The sequence below is a fragment of the Neopsephotus bourkii genome, unplaced genomic scaffold, assembly GCF_033783945.1.
Source record: "Neopsephotus bourkii isolate Nb327-2 ecotype Australia unplaced genomic scaffold, CSIRO-AGI_Nbou_v1 NB_1139, whole genome shotgun sequence".
Lineage (NCBI taxonomy): Eukaryota > Metazoa > Chordata > Aves > Psittaciformes > Psittacidae > Neopsephotus > Neopsephotus bourkii.
The window spans coordinates 1,957,648-1,973,415 of record NW_026901625.1 but is presented as its reverse complement, the minus strand read 5'-3'; the positions used below and the strand labels follow the sequence as shown (position 1 = coordinate 1,973,415).

At 48.2% G+C, this 15,768-nt stretch overlaps 2 protein-coding genes across 2 annotated transcripts; one reads left to right on the top strand and one right to left on the bottom strand.

Moving 5' to 3' along the window:
• Positions 1 to 3,263: 3,263 nt before the first annotated feature.
• Positions 3,264 to 4,887, bottom strand: LOC133217573 (adenosine receptor A3-like). The gene is made up of 2 exons (XM_061363164.1): positions 4,498 to 4,887; positions 3,264 to 3,950 (listed from the first exon to the last, which is right to left on the bottom strand). Exons 1-2 carry the CDS (start codon positions 4,830 to 4,832, stop codon positions 3,347 to 3,349), a joined length of 939 nt encoding a protein of 312 aa, XP_061219148.1. The 5' UTR covers positions 4,833 to 4,887; the 3' UTR covers positions 3,264 to 3,346.
• A 2,136-nt stretch (positions 4,888 to 7,023) lies between these two features.
• On the top strand, positions 7,024 to 9,292 carry LOC133217439 (adenosine receptor A3-like). The gene is made up of 2 exons (XM_061362913.1): positions 7,024 to 7,489; positions 8,472 to 9,292. Exons 1-2 carry the CDS (start codon positions 7,140 to 7,142, stop codon positions 9,085 to 9,087), a joined length of 966 nt encoding a protein of 321 aa, XP_061218897.1. The 5' UTR covers positions 7,024 to 7,139; the 3' UTR covers positions 9,088 to 9,292.
• The last annotated feature ends 6,476 nt before the right edge of the window (positions 9,293 to 15,768 follow it).

Sequence of the window (15,768 nt, the reverse complement as noted above, 5' to 3'; positions counted from 1 at the left end):
ACTGGGGTTTGGTGCAGAACGGGAATGACTGATACCTGCGATTGCTAAGGAGCATCCTCAGTGTGGTTCCCCCGGTGTCACCACATCTGCCTTGTACACAGTGACCTGTGCTGTGGTCCCTGCAGAGCAAGCCCCAGTGAGCAGCCTTGGGCAGGAGGAGGTGGATAACCAGGGGTGAATCACTGCTCCCACAGGCTGGGAAAGGTCAGTGCTGTGCCCATGATTTAGCATCAAATGGGGTCCTGTGCCTTCTCTGCCCTGCCTGCGGCTTCACCCGCTCCACAGCCACACTCAAAGGGAACCATAAAACCTCCACTTATAAATGGTATTAACTTTGCAGCACATGAACATACTCATCCAAGCCTGTCCCTGCATTCCTGCCTTGGCTGTACTTGGAGTTCCAGGGGCTGGAGCTGTCTCAAGGCTGCAGCCGAACCCACTGAGCCGCACTGGTTTGACAGCCTCATCTCCCTCCTACACAGGCTCCCAACGAGCTGAGCAAGAAGAGCAGACACAAAGCCTCATCCCAGGTTTTGGGAGGTTTCACATCCAAAGCCATGTCACCCAGCTGAGCAAACCCATGGAGGGAGCATAAAACATCCCAAATGGATCTGGCTGGTTGCTAAGGACGGGTTTCACTTCTGGAGCAGCATCTCCCTGCCCAGGCGCAAGGCATCAGGGAGAGGGTGTCCAGGAACTGCTGTGGAAAGCACCATTCCCAAGAATGGGATCAATGGGAGCAAAGCCTGGAGCTCCCACACTGCTGCATTCCCATCCATGGCTGGACAGTGACAGTGGTTCTTTATCATCACTGTGCCTCCATGCCCAAGGGGGCAACTGACACAATGCCCAAATGGGAAGTTTCACAGGGAATCCAAAAGGATGCTGCTCCTGCCCAGCCCTTCCCAGCTCGCAGTGTGCTCTGACAAGACCCTCCTCTTCCCATGGATGGGGAAACTGAGGCACAGAGCAGGGACATGCCATTGGTCACCAGCAGCAGGCTCCAGCCTCGCCTTTGGGCTCATTATTCACCAGCCCACAGTCACTCTCTGTTAAACCAGCTGGGACCCTGCTTCACGTCCACATCCTCTCTCTGCTTTGCTTTCACTTCCTTTCAAGGCAGGGAAGTGCCAGGAGAGCGCTCGCCGCTCACCACCTCTTGGTTCAGGAGCTGCTGCTTTCCCTTTCCTTTAGGGCAAACGTCACAGCTTAAAGTCCCAGAATAAAACCCAAACCGAAGCAAACCCTTCTCCAGAGCTGGCCCAAGAGCAGAGGCTGCTGGAGAGGAAGGAAAGAGGAATGAGAGCACAGTACATCAATGCCTCACAGCCCGAGGCCCGGCTGTGGCACACGGGCACCGTGCGTGGGCCTGCCCGAAAGCATTGTCCAGCTCAGGCAGAGCAAAAGCTGCTGCTGCTGCTGCTGTGCCTCCCATGAGATCTCTGCTGTGTGGTTTTCTTCCCTGTATCCCTGTGTCCCTGAAATACTTCTTTTCTGGAAAATCCTTTCTCCTCCCCTCCGCCCCCAACGTGAAAAGGGAATCGGTGCTCAAAGGCGCAGCTGAGATTGCAGATAGCCCGTTCCCTTCCTGATCCTTATCTCACCAGGATGTAGGAGGATCCTTGGGGAATGGCTGCAAGCCTTTCGCTGGAGCCATCCAAGAAACAAGCTGACTATAGCCTTTAAATGGCAAATCCATCAAGTGCTTGGGGACCAGGATCCGAAACACTGTTTAACCCCATGGAAGTACGGCATCCCTGGGCTCTGATGCATGGGAGCTCCTCCTCGAGCCGCCCTCTCCACACAGCTCTGCAGGCACCACTGAATAACGAGATCTAAACCCACACCTTTGAATCCTGATCTACACCAAAGCCTTCAGGCTCTCCAAGAGACTCTGCCTTTGCTGATACCCACCTGATACCATGGAGGGATGGTAAAATGAATCCTGGACCTGCATACAGCTGAGCCTGATCCTTCTTCCTCACGGTCCCTCCTGCTGCCAGCTCCATCAGCCTGAACAAGGCTTCAAATCACAACTGTTGTTAAGAAACAAATCACTGTGTGCGGCAGCAAAAGCATCCAAATGCTCCAACACAAACTAGCAGGAGGATTCTCTTGTTGCAGCAGCTTGTATTCCTGTGTATACACATGCACACAGTATAGCCAGCAGCAGCACTAAGTGGAGGATTGTTAGCACCGATGTGCAGAGCTCAGCCATGTGTTTCCCTTAAGCCTCTCAGCAGGAGCCCTGGGCATGCTTAGGGGAGAGCAGCGTGCTAGAGAAGTAAAGGAGGGAGCCCTTCGGTCGGGATTCGGGGTTGGATGCCTGCAGATAAATAGTGGGAAGGGGAGGGCAGAGCTGATTTCCACACCAAAACGCTCCCTGATCCCATTTGGCTCCTGTGTGCAGGGAGTGTTCAATGGCTTTGCAAGCCATAACACCCCCTCCCAGGCCAGTGTTGATTGACACTGGGGCCGAAGGTGGCAGTGGGAGAAGGGCTGGGAGCCCACAGGAGGGGGATGCAGCAGCCCGGGGTGTCCCAGGGCCGTCAGCAGCAGGGCACAGGCTCTGGTGACAGAGGAATCACAGCAGCCCCGGAACCCGGTCCTGTTGTGTTTAGGGCAGGAAACAGATGCTGCCTGGCGGAGGAAGCAAGCAGGGAAAACAAGTGCACCTTGTGCCTTCCCTGCAGGAACACGGTGGGAACAGGGGGTGCTGGACGGAAACACCCCCATTCAGCCCCAGGCAGGGCAGGAGCAGCTCGGCTGCGTTTGATGGCATCACCCTTGGCTGCATCAGTGGGGATGAGGACCCCAAGGGCCTCAGCATCCTCCCGGTGAAGAACTTCTTCCTAAGACCTGATCTAAATCTGCCTTCTCCATGACTGCTAAACAGGATGGACAAAAAGAGACCCAACAGCCTGTGCCCTGGTAGGACCAGCAGCTCTGTGGGCATCTTTTACACAGATACAGTGCCCCCATGGGAAAGCAACCTCACCAACACCACCACCAATGCACAGAGATGCGTTTTATTAACTAAGCAAAACCCCCATGAGCACGAGCAGTGCCAATCTCCCCCCATGTCCCACACTTCCCCCTTTACCTCCACTCCAAACCTCTCCCATCTTTTGCCTTGGGAACACAGAGGAGCTTCTTTATCTGTGGAGTTTGCTGGGAACGTGGGCTTGGCATCGCACTGCTTGATGCTCGATTAGCTGAACACACACACACACACACACACACACACAACCAGTGCTCCAGGGTGCGTGATCTGAGGAGCATCTCGGTGTCTGTGCCATGTCCACACTCTCTGGTTGCTCCCATCAGTTGACCCAGCCTGGAGAGCTCAGATGCTGCTCGCTCCCTGCTCTGTTTGCTGTGCACTAGGAAGAGCGGACTCTGCCTTCTGGGGCAGGATGTAATTCCTCAGAATGAAAGCATACGTTTCCTTGAACTTCTGGATTTTGAGGGCATAGACGATGGGGTTCATGGCTGAGTTGGAGTGGGACAGCAGGATGCTCAGGTACGTCAGAGCCTGCGGGGTGCTGCAGGAGGGGCAGAAGTAGGAAACGCAGTTCAGGATGCCCAGAGGCAGCCAAGATGCTGCAAACAAGAAGAGGATGAGGGCCAGATACTTGGCCATTTCGTGCTCCTTCCCACAAGCTGTTTCTCCACTTGCTGAGCTGGGGCTCAGTTTTACCCACATGATATAGAAAATCTCGGCGTAGAGCGCACACATGACGAGCAAGGGAAGGAGGATCCAGGCGAAGAAGCTGAAGTACACCACATAATCCATCCTCATCACAGCCAGATAGTGACACTCGATGTGGCTGGAGCTGCCCGTGTGCCGGTTCCATCCCAGCATGGGGACCAGCCCCACCAGCACAGACACAAGCCAGCAGAGTGCCAGGGTCACACAGATCCTTTTCTTGGTGACGGCTGCCCTGTACCTGGGTGGGCAGGAAGCATCAGCCACGTTAGATGGGGTTCTTCAGAAAGGGGAACTGCATCTCCAGGAACCTGGGCTTTTAAGCACTTGTTTCTGGTTGGCCTCATCCCAGTTAAGCACAGCTCTGTGCAATCGGTCCTTCGCAGCTCTTGGCATTTAAAGTGTATTTGGAACTACAGGGGAGCCTCCCAGCAGTCACCAACCCCCTTTAAAGAGAACCCACGGAAAGGGGTCAAACCCTTTCCTCAGGAAGATTGGTTCATTTTGACCTGCATCAGGCTGTCTCGAGGGGAAAACCTAAAGACTACCTTCTTCAGACTTCAAGCACACGCCCATGTATGAGCATCCCCTCCCTGACTCTCAGAACCTGAGCATTCTTAGGCACTGATGGGGCTCCATTGCCCACATTTGGGAGCCTCTGCCTTTGTGTGAGTTTCCCTCAGAGAACCAATGATGCCCAGGGGATCCCTGTAGTGCAGGGAGAAGGAAAACATAAGGGAGAAGAGAAATGGGGAAGAGATGGAGGTGGGCCCTTGGCCCAGACTCACCTGGTCGGCAGCTTCACTCGCAGGTACCTGTCGACTGCAATGGCCAGGAGAGACAGGATGGAGGCATGAGAGAAGATCATCATGAGGCAGCACATGAAGAGGCAGGAGTAGAAATGGGTGACAACTCCAAGGCTCACTATGACAGCCAGCGGCATGACAAGGATCCCCATGGCAATATCACTGAGGGCCAGGGAAACGATGTAGAAGAAGGTGGTCTTCTGCAGGGCTGGGTTCAGCTTCACTGCCCAGATCACCAAGGCATTGCCCACCACCGCAGCTATCCCGATGACAGACTCCATGGTGATATAGATCACATCCAGGCTGCCTAGTGCCATTTTGGACTGTTTACATCCCAAGTGAAGCAATGCTGTGCTGAACTCTCATTTTCAGCCTCAGAAGCCAGCTCCTCCCTGATGTGCTCTGAATGGTTCCTCCTTCAGAACTTTGCACAAGATGAGCAAATTTATCCATGAGCATCCATCTACCAGACCGGTTACAAACCCTGTGACATCTTTTCTGTCCCCTTGAGGTTTATGTGAGCTTCTGTAGAAGAGCCAACGTTATCTCGTGGCACCTTGAACAAACCACAGGGGCTTGTGGTAATTCTGCTAAGTTTTAGCCCTGAAAAGCACAATCTCCTCCCTGTGCAGCCTCGCAGGGTGAGTTAGCCAATGCACAGCTCTATTGTGGTTAGATTGCTCTGTCGCCAAGCTTCTTGGAAGCCTGCTCCATCTATAGTGTGCAGTGAAGGTGTAGCATCAAAGAAAATAGGGCCAAAGGACCTGGAGTGACCCTGTCTGTTCCCTTGCCACAAGGAGGGGGTGAGGAGGGCAAATACAAAGGCATTCAGCTGGGTTTTGGGGGAGCAAAGGGCAAATGGAAGGAGAAACATTCTGACTGTTGCACGAGCTGCTCCCCTAAGGTCCCACACAGCAGGCACAGGGCAGCAGAGGCCCTATCAAAGCCCCTACGTAGTGGTCTCTACAAGAGGCATCTTGCAGCAGCCACAGGAGTAGAAGACAACAGAGAAAGGAAACCAAAAGCCCTGAGAGGAGCCGCACAGTGAGGGCAGGAAGTGGGGAGCATCTTACCCAGGTCATTTCCCCTGGATGCCCATAGCTGTGCGGTGCAGGCTGCCCACCCTTGCCCAGGTGCTTCCCCGAGGAGCAGCTCCTTCAGCTCACAAAAGCCTTGCCTACATCCCAGCTGTGAGCTGGGATTTGTCTCCTGCACCTACAGTCAATCCTGCATCAGCTCTGATCAGAAAACCAGCACAGACTGGGACTGTCTATGGAGAGCTCACCCTCCAGGCCAGGAGCAAGAAGCACTTGCATTGATTCCAGGAAAGCAGAATTTGTCCAACTCTTTTGACAGCAGAGAATAAAGAAGTTTCATGTATTTCTGGCTCCATCTCCTCCTGGGGATGATATCACTTCCTCATCCTCAGTTTTGCCAGAAAACTGGGTGGAAGAGGTGGAGAACTCAGTGTCCAGGAAACCAAATACCACCCACATTTGCTTAAGGCTTCATTACACTGATACAGCACCATCCACCTAATCCTTCACTCATTATTCGCTCCTTGGAGCAGGTGTGTTTCTATTTGCCCAAGAGCCAGGTTCTCCTGCGACTCGCAGGCTGACCCGAGCTCATGTTTGCATCTCTTCTCAGTTTCATCTGAAACGGGAGCAGCTCTTTCACTGCAGACCCACATCAATGAGCATTTGCTCACCCGCAGCACGCGGAGCACAGCTTTCACAACCTCTCCCTGCTACTTCCCACACCTTTCCTCAGTTTCTCCATCTTCCATAAACAGAGCACAGCAAAGTGTGCCGCTCTGAACGTGACTCGGTGGGTTGTCATGCTGATTTCAGGCACAAATGAGGGCTGAAAAAGTCACCTACATTGCGAGTGTTCTTGTCAGATTGAGAAAGCTCCAACTAAAAAGCATTTTCCAGCCACCTCAAGGCCTTCACTGAAGTGGTAAACCCTGAATTATGTCAAGCATTGGAATATAACAAACCCCCCTCCTAACGTCCCCTGCATTGCCTCATTTCCTATAGTGACCACAGGGCGATTATCTAGATTGATAAGTGCCAGCTTTGCACAGACAATTCTGGTTACAGTTCTCCCATTTCTAAAACTGCAACTTGGAAGAGGAAGCACAGTGTTTGGGTATAGGCAGCTGGCAAGCAGGCTTGTGGAAGCTCTTCCTTTATTGTTTGGGGGTTTTTTAACTTTCCAAAGTGCTGGACTGATACCAGGGTGCTGGAGGGATGCTCTGAGCTTCAGATGGGTCCAGAGAAGGGAACATTCCCTGGATGCTAAGGTATTTGCAGCTGTGAAGAAAGGCAACGGCTGATTTGCTGCCCAAGTACCAAGGATATGAAATAGTGGAAGGGGTTTGCACACTGGTGAGTCACTGGAACAACTGAGCACCAGAAACCAAGGACGCATCCTACACACAGTCATTGCTGCCCCATCCCTGGTGGTGTTCAAGGCCAGGTTGGACACAGGGGCTTGGAGCAACCTGCTCTAGTGGAAGGTGTTCCTAGACGGAACAATATAATCTCTAAGGCTCCTTCCAACCCAGACTAATCTGTGATTCTATAGCTCAACCCAGGCTGGAGCATCAACAACTCACCATGCTCAACACCAGCCAGGAGCTGAACAGCCTGCATGGGATTTACATTGGTACAGAGTGCTTGGTTGCTGTCTTGGCCACTTTGGGAAACACCTTGGTCATCTGGGTGGTGAGGATGAACTCAATGTCTCAGAACATGACTCTGCACTTCATCATTTCCCTGGCGCTGGCTGATATCGCGATGGGGATCCTCGTCATGCCCCTGGCCATCGTGGTGAGCCTGGGCATCAGCGCCCACTTCTACACCTGCCTGGCCATGTGCTGCCTGATGGTGGTTTTCAGTAACGCATCCATCCTCTCCCTCCTGGCCATTGCCATCGACAGGTACCTGCGGGTGAAGCTACCAACCAGGTGAGTGCTGGACCACCATGGGCCCCTCCACTGATGCTCCTGCCAGCTTTCCAACCCCCAGCCTCTGCCCCAGGGCTGCCACCGCCCCTCTCCTCCTTAACTTGTCACTTTTCTAACAAGTATTTACACTAAATGCCAAATATTTACCCCAAAATGCCAAATATTTGCCCTAGAAATGTGTGCTTGGGCATGAAGACTTGTTCCTAAAAGCCCAACCTGAGATGAACTTTCTAGAGCAGGAACCACTCCTTGCAGTTAATAATACAGCACTGACAGACCCTGGGGATGCTTGTACAGGGCTGAGATCTCGCTGTTAGTGCTGGTCTGAATTTGGCCACACATGATGAGTCTGTGGCTGAGCAGTTGAATTCTTCAGCTCTTTTGTTAATGCTGAGAGTGCTGAAGATTTCACTGGGTTTCTGAGTCTTCTACATAAAATCCCTTTCACTGTTTGCTGACAATACAAAAGAACAGACTGAAGAGCTGATTTAAGAAGCCATCCACTTTGCATGTTTGAATGGGAAAGCACGTGAGCTAAAAATGCAAAGCATAACATCAAGCATGAAGGTAGCAGCAATGGGGAAAGGACCTATAAAACTGAAAGATGAAAGAACAGTTTGGTCCTACAAATGGCGTAAACCAAATGTAAAGAGCAATGGACACCCAAGGAAGCTGAGAAATAAGACAGAACTGCTAATAATGGCAACATTGAGGCAAAAGGGGCATTAGGATCAGAATGAAACCAGAAATAGCTGAAATCATCCAATTATAAAGAGGAGAAGTTGAGCCTAGTTCTTCTTAAGGGTGCTGCAAAGCTACTGGTGCAAATGGAGAGTTAAGCTTGTCTCAGAATAAGATTTGGGTTAGCGCTTCATTTTGTGACCATGAACCTGTAATATTTGAACATGCAAGTTCTTGAAACCATCCTCAGCCATTTTCACTACTTCTGTTTAATGCAAACCTGGGTTTTCTTCCCCCACAGATATAAAATAATCACTACAGAGAGAAGAGTTTGGTGGGCACTGGGTTTGTGCTGGTTTCTGTCCCTGCTCGTGGGATTAGTCCCCATGTTTGGGTGGAACAAGGCAGCAGCAAGCACCTCGGAGTTTCTCAGGTGTCAGTTTCTCTCTGTGATGAGGATGGATTACATGGTGTATCTTATCTTCTTCACATGGACCCTTGTGCCTCTGCTCATCATGTGCGCTCTGTACATTGAAATCTTCTACATCATCCGGATGAAGCTGAGGCAAGGTTCAACCAACACCAGAGGGACAGGAGGGTTTTATGGACGGGAGTTCAAGACAGCCAAATCTCTAGCACTTGTTCTCTTCCTGTTTGCAATATCCTGGTTGCCCCTGTGCATTATGAACTGTGTTTCCTATTTTTTCCCCAAGTCTCAGATCCCCGAGGTTTTGATGTACTTGGGAATCCTGTTATCCCATTCCAATTCTGCCATGAATCCCATTGTCTATGCTTGCAAGATAAAGAAGTTCAAGAACACGTACCTTTTAATTTTAAGGACCTATATCCTGTGCAAAAAACCCAGAGCCAGTTCTGTGCAAAAAAACACAGAGCAAACACCAGAAGAGCAGTCATAAGAAATGTTGACCTGCCAGTATATACCAGACCATTGACAACCACTTTGTGAAGGAACTGGTGGGAAATGGGGGCTCTGTTTTGTCTACTCCCACTCTTGCACAAACTGCTTTATGATAAGGGCAAGCTCCTCTTACCCAACCTGATGCACATTTGACATTAAGCCCAAAGCAACCATTTATGATCTTCTGCATTGTGTACTCCAGAGGATTCCATTGTGTATTCCAGAGGACCCAAAGAACTGGTAACAAGGCAGATGTTTTGCTCCGAGTGCCCCAGCTTGGATCCATCACCAGCTGGTAAAACCCTGCTGCTGTGAGTCACACTGCTGAGCATCTCAGGAAGGCCAGATGCTGCACTGATTCTGGGGACCTCTGCTTTGCAGGACATCCTAACAGTGGGACACTTCCATGGCTTCCAAAGCAAGACAGTGCTCACCCCAGACTCCTGCAAAACTAACTCAGACAGAGCACCAGGCAAGAGCCAAAGTGCTGAACACACCGAGCTGCTCCTCAGTGCTGGGGACATGACAGGAGATGACTGTCAGAAAATAAACTAATAATATCTTTAAGTTCTTCCCTCCTCCCCCAGCTGCCTGACCAGGGATAGAATCAACAGTTCCAAACCCATCACATGTACATTGTCAGAACTCGTTACTAAACCCCATCTATTTTGGGGATTCTTCCTGCACAGCATATCCTCGTGTTTCCTACAATCAATTCTGCTTTGCTAACACCTGATTTAAATGTGATTTGCGTCAAGACTCCTCTGTAAACCTGAAGAACAGTCACTCTTTGTAGCAGCCTGTTACAGATCTGAAGGCTAAAGATGAATGTAAAGATGTGTCTGTATATGTCTTTGTATTAAATAGTTTCAAAATACAGAAAAGATACCAAACAGAAGTTTTGCCAGTGTTGTTTTGATTTTTGTTGCACAAGGATTAGTTTGGTCTACTGAAAAATAGGATAAATATGTTCTTTGTTATTGGTAATGCAGCAACTCAGAACCCAGGCACGTCCTGCCTATTCTTACACCCTTTGTCTTCTATGTCAATTTAGACTAAATCTGAGCCTGAATAGCAAAACAAAGGACACACAAACCCTCCTCTATTCTGATTAGCAGATGCCAATGTCCCAAATTCCTCTATCCGTCCATAAAACAGTTGCCTGATGGCTACTGGTAAAAGTTGTGTATGACTGGACAAGGCTCTTGGCATGGGAAAGAGATTAGCAGAAGGATGCTCTGGAGCGAACCTGGGGCTTGCTAGCAGCCACACAACAAACTGAAGTCTCTGTCACCCTCCATCTCCAATGGCTCTAGGTAGGCACACAAAATTGCTGCACTGTGGTTGGTGCCATGTCACAAAGTACATGAGATGGTTGTGGTGTCAGTACAATTCATGGTGAGGAAACATCTACTTGAAAAACCCAACATGCTAACTGCTCTCAATAGGAAGTCACCTTTTCTTGCACTTCTAACAAAATCTAACAGTATCTAACACCGGAAAAGAGCATTCCTCTTGCTGTGGTGAAGAAACATTAGTGCAAGCCTGGTAAATTTTCAGACCATCTTACTTCTCATTTGCTCAGAGTCCTGCTCCTGGTCCTGTAGAATGGTCAGCACACCTCTCACACCACAGTTCAGAATGTGACGGTGCTTGTGAACCTGTGTTTCAATGGGCCCCTTCACTTCCACCAGCTTCTGCAGCCCCAAAGGCCAGCAGGGCAGAGGTGGAGCAGCTGCTCTCACTGCTTGTTGGAAAGACACCAATCGAGTGATGAGGGAAATCCATCTGCCCATTGCGGCTTCGTGCTGCCATCAGGCGGCCTCACTTGTTTGAAGCTTCTCATATGTTGGACTTGCTTCACAGGAGGCAGTAGGACCCAAAGCACTTGTCCTGGCCAAAAAATTCCCCTTGAGAGGGGTTCACAATAGCCCTTCCAGAAAAGAGGAATAACGGCAAGAATCTGACACTCTGGTGACCAGAAACAAGGCAGCGTCTGAAGCGCACAGGGCTGAGGCAGCAGGAAGCTTCGCTCTGTTTCAGCCTTGCAGGAGAAGTATTAAACAACTGATGGAGATCATTGTACTTAGACAACAAACCTCCCACCTGCAGGCACATAGGAACATGCAGAGAAGCTTCTCTGTGGCCCTGCTAAGATTGAGTCACTAGTGTCAACTTGTTCCCCAGTTTATGAAAGGGGAATTTTCACTTTCTACAGTATATTTAGAACACTGGGTAATAATAACGCATGAATTAACATTTTCAGAAATGGACTGTCACACTGGGTGCATTTCTTTTTACATGAGCCAACGGGGAAACAGATATTTGCATACAAACATTTTGTTATCACAGCTTCAGGAAGCAGAAAATAACTCACTTGGCAATTAAAAGCCAAGGAAAACGTAGTTGGTGACAGAAAAGGGCACAGACATGAATGGACACAGAGTAACGTTTCCATTTTCAAACCTTTTTGGTCATTCGAAGCAACAGGAAAGACATAAATGGGAACTTTACAAGTGCAGTGAGATTTCTACAGATTGGGAAATAGGGTATAAAAAGCAATTTGTCCACAACCACAAAGAAGTTTGGAATAGGAGACATTAGTTTCCCCTGGTAACTATAAAATGAGCTGATGTTAGACATATGGCAGTGCTGGTATTTCCCAGAGCAGTATAGGCCTTGATAGAATGTTCTGGCAGCATCTGATGTTCAGAAAGTGCAGGTGTCTTCATTTCAGTAGAAGCTCCATCATCACACAGCTGCTGGTGCCCCACTCTGCTGGAAGACCACAGAGGCATAGGCAACCTCACTCTGGGGATGTGAAAGAAGCCACAGACATTAGAGAGTGTGCAAGCATCTCGGTATGGATTTCCTGCTTTTAATTTGTCCTCAATGCGACACACCACTAGCAGTCAGTCTGTCCCTACATATGCCGGATAAGACCAGTTAGTCTAGCTCAGCATCCTGGTCAGCTCTGCATTATGGGCTCCCAAAAAATCATTAGCATGGAAGAAAACTGCAGAAATACTTGCCTTTGAAAAGATTTCCCCCTGACCTGGTTGGTTGGACATGGCCCTGGGTAACATGGTCTAGTGTGAGGCATCCCTGCCCATGGCAGGGGGGTTGGAACTGGATGATCTCAAAGTCCTTTTCAACTCAAGCTATTCTATGATTCTATGATCTGCCCAGGTAGTGATTTAGTTAAGCCCCAGATACTTGAAATATGTAGGGAGAATGGCATTTGAGCCCTGTGATAACAGAGGAGTATCTTTCCTCTTACTGTCCAGGCACCTCCTCAAGGAACTCCCTGGACTACTCTTAAACTGGCTGAACAGGATGCACAACAGAAAACTTTTCCTTAGTCAAAAGAACTGTCAACTAACATTCGAGTCTTGCAAAAGCAAACCCCTTTTCTCTTCTCCCAATTAATATTTATTTATCAAGAATCTGAAGTCTTCACATGTAACATTAGAAATAGTTGTGACCTTTACCTGGATGTTCTTAGCAGATTCCTCAGTCACTGCTGGGAGGGGAACTTGATCTTGTAAGGTTTGGTGGGATCTCTTATACTCTAGGGAGAAGGACACCAGCCTCAGCTGTCTGCAGTGGCTGCAGACAGAGTGCAAGACAGGCTTTAGAGTGGGGTGACAGAGCAGCTCCAGAATGTGTGGCTTAGACATAGCTTGTGAAACCCATCACAGACTCTCACTGCAAAGTGAAGTTTGGCAGCCTGACCCCTGCCTGCTGAAAGTGGCATAAAAGTGACTGATGGATGTGGTGAGAACACACTGTGTGGCCAGTGTTAGGAACATAAAACCCAACCTAAAAACCCACAGCCCCCAAAACCACCACCAAATATCCACAGCTCATCAGTGCAAAAGTTAATTCTTCCATGTAAAGAGCCCTTGGGATGATTCACGGGAGGTTACTGCCAGGAATGACCAGTTCACTACTACATTAATTATTCAAGGAAGACATAATTTGAGCCTCTTTCAAAGTAACCTTCCTAGAAGTTACTTTGAAACCCTGAAGCTGCAAGATGCTGCCCAAAGAGTGTAGAAACTTCACACCATCTGTGTTGAGATGTGTAGCACAAGCTACTAAGCGCTCCTCTGCCACCAGGTCTGGATCATCACGCTGCTGTCATTTCCTCTGCTGTGTCACTTACTTTTTCTGAAGAGGTGGATGACTGCAAAAACCAGAACAGTCACCAGGACACCAGAGATAAAGGCTAGTGATATGTAGAGTGTTTCATGGCTGTTGATACACAGAAAATAGTGTCAGAATTCCCAGTTCATAAAACTGGAATGTAATATATCATTTATCCCAGCCCCATGAGATTAAAAGATTCATATCTACATTAAGCATCACTATGAATTAAAAATACACTGCACAGACTGGAAATTCTGTGCAACCGTTTAAAACCCCAAGACGTGAGACACATTGCATGTAGCTCCTCCTTTACAGAGGGAGTCTGCAGTCTCTGTGTTTGAAAACAGGAAATAAAAGGTGGAACATTTACTTATCAAGCTTGCATTTGACTTCCGAACCTTTGAAGTCAGCTGCAGAGGTGTATACAGTGGTACGTACAGTAACAGTGGTGGAAATGGGTTCTGGTGTAACTGGAAGTGAAAAGAACAGTAATGAAAACCTGGTTTTAAAGTGTGTTAATTTCTCCAGTGACAGTACAAGCAAGAACTGCATAGTACTCATCATTTCTGTAACATTTATCTATCAGAGGGCTGAAAGTGGAAACAGCAGACAGAAAAAATGAGTTATTTATACTCTTACTGCCTCACAGAGGCCTTTGGCATCAATGCAATTTATTCCCCAGACACATACACCTCCTGCTAAGCCACCTCCCAGCAGCTCTTCTCAGTCAGAATGGTATCATCTTAAGCAAGGATACTGCATGTAAGAAAACTCCTCAAAGAAGGAAATACCTGCATTTACTTTTGAGGCTCTCCCTCCCATTCTCTCCAAACACTAACAAACAGTAAGGGAAGCTAAAAGGAAGGGAGAAAAATTATATTTATATACATATACTAGAGCAAAACAAGCCTGTCACCCTCTTCTAACTCACACTTTAATAGTCTTTAATCAATCTTTCGGGCATCTTCAACCGGCACAAACCCAGGAACCTCAGTGTGAATCCTCCTTTCCAACACCTTGCTCCCAAGCACACGTGCATGTTCGTTATACCCCAATGAACAGGCTGGTTTCTTTCAAAGATTGGAGTATACTTAATAACTAGAGCACTCACATTATTTCTGCAGCAGTTAGAAGTGAACTTTCAGAATGAGCAGCAGCTTTCAAAAAACCACACAGACCTTCTCCAACAAGGAATGAACAGTAACTTTCTTCTTAAACTTGGGGTGGAAATGTAAAGATAGGGAAGTACAAGTCTACTACAAAGTTCCTCCTCTAGTACTAGTCACTACAAGCCTTGCAAAGTACACTGTGAGTAACAGGGAGAGTATCACTGATAACAGAGCAAAAGCAGACATCCTATTCTCTGAATGCCCCTTGCTGCCCTCATTGCCCAAGAGTCAAACCATTACAAGCCCTCGGTTTCCTACCCCAACTCCAAAAGCATGTTGTTTCCCAGTAATTAAAGGAAGGCCAAGATGTGACACAGCTCCACCTTACCTAGCACCATGGACCGGCTGCCCACCTGCAGGTTGAAGAGTCACGAGGTGTTGCCACTGCAGATAAACCACTTGCTTTGTGAGAAGAATCAGTCCAACTAGGGAAAACCCAAGTGCCATTAACAGCTGGGGTTACACAAATGCGGAAGTGGAGCAACTTCACCTTTTTTTTTATTTTAAAAACCTCAGGAAACTGAAAAACATCTGCATTCTGAGGAAGCGTCCATCAAAAAAAAAATCCGCTTCAAGTTCGATTCTTACCTCTCAATAATACCTTTTTTGCTGAAATGTTGCACTGAAAAGTGTAAAAAACCCTCCTATTTTACCAACTCCACTAAAAACAAGCACTTCCCCACTGCACAACCAATTCATCCAAGTGGTATTGTAAGCACACCCTAGTTTGCTTAAAGATTATTTACTACAGAAATCACTTCCCAGCACAGAAGGGCTAACACTGCACACAGGTAAATGCTCTCCTCATCTGGGATGTTTGAATTGTAACAAAATCCTTCAGGGAAAAAACCTGAAAGGCTTAGGCTGTATAATACACACTGAACTATTTCCCGTGTTTTTCCAGGAAAAAAGAAAACAACCACACTCTAGAATAAACTTATCCACATCACCATTTTCACTCTCATACTGGGGATTTCAACTGAAGCAAAGTCTTCCCGTTGCTTTTGACGCATTTCCTGCCAGCTACATCCTCTCTTCTACAGAACAGAAAGACACTTTGGTTACTGCTTGAAGCCTTGTTAGGAAAGTGGTTTGGGAGTTTTTCAGATCATTTTTAAAAGGACATTTGTTCAGAGTACCACCAAGTATCAGCTCAGGTGAACGCGAGCATGGGTGCTCATCTGATTTTAGAGCATGTTTACAATTTCAGTAGGTATCTACATGTCACTCTCACACCGAATTCTACAACAAAAACCGATCACTGTATTAGAACCTGAATTTTTCACTGTGAAGTTCTGTGTCTGATCTCTGGAAGTGGTCATGAACAAAAAGGGAACCAAACCAAACTGCACCTACTG

Coding starts and splice junctions, on each gene's coding strand:
- LOC133217573 (XM_061363164.1), bottom strand. CDS start 4,832: ATGGCACTAGGCAGCCTGGATGTGATCTATATCACCATGGAGTCTGTC. Junction 3,951..4,497: donor CGAGTGAAGCTGCCGACCAG/GTGAGTCTGGGC, acceptor CTGCCCACCCAG/GTACAGGGCAGCCGTCACCA.
- LOC133217439 (XM_061362913.1), top strand. CDS start 7,140: ATGCTCAACACCAGCCAGGAGCTGAACAGCCTGCATGGGATTTACATT. Junction 7,490..8,471: donor CGGGTGAAGCTACCAACCAG/GTGAGTGCTGGA, acceptor CTTCCCCCACAG/ATATAAAATAATCACTACAG.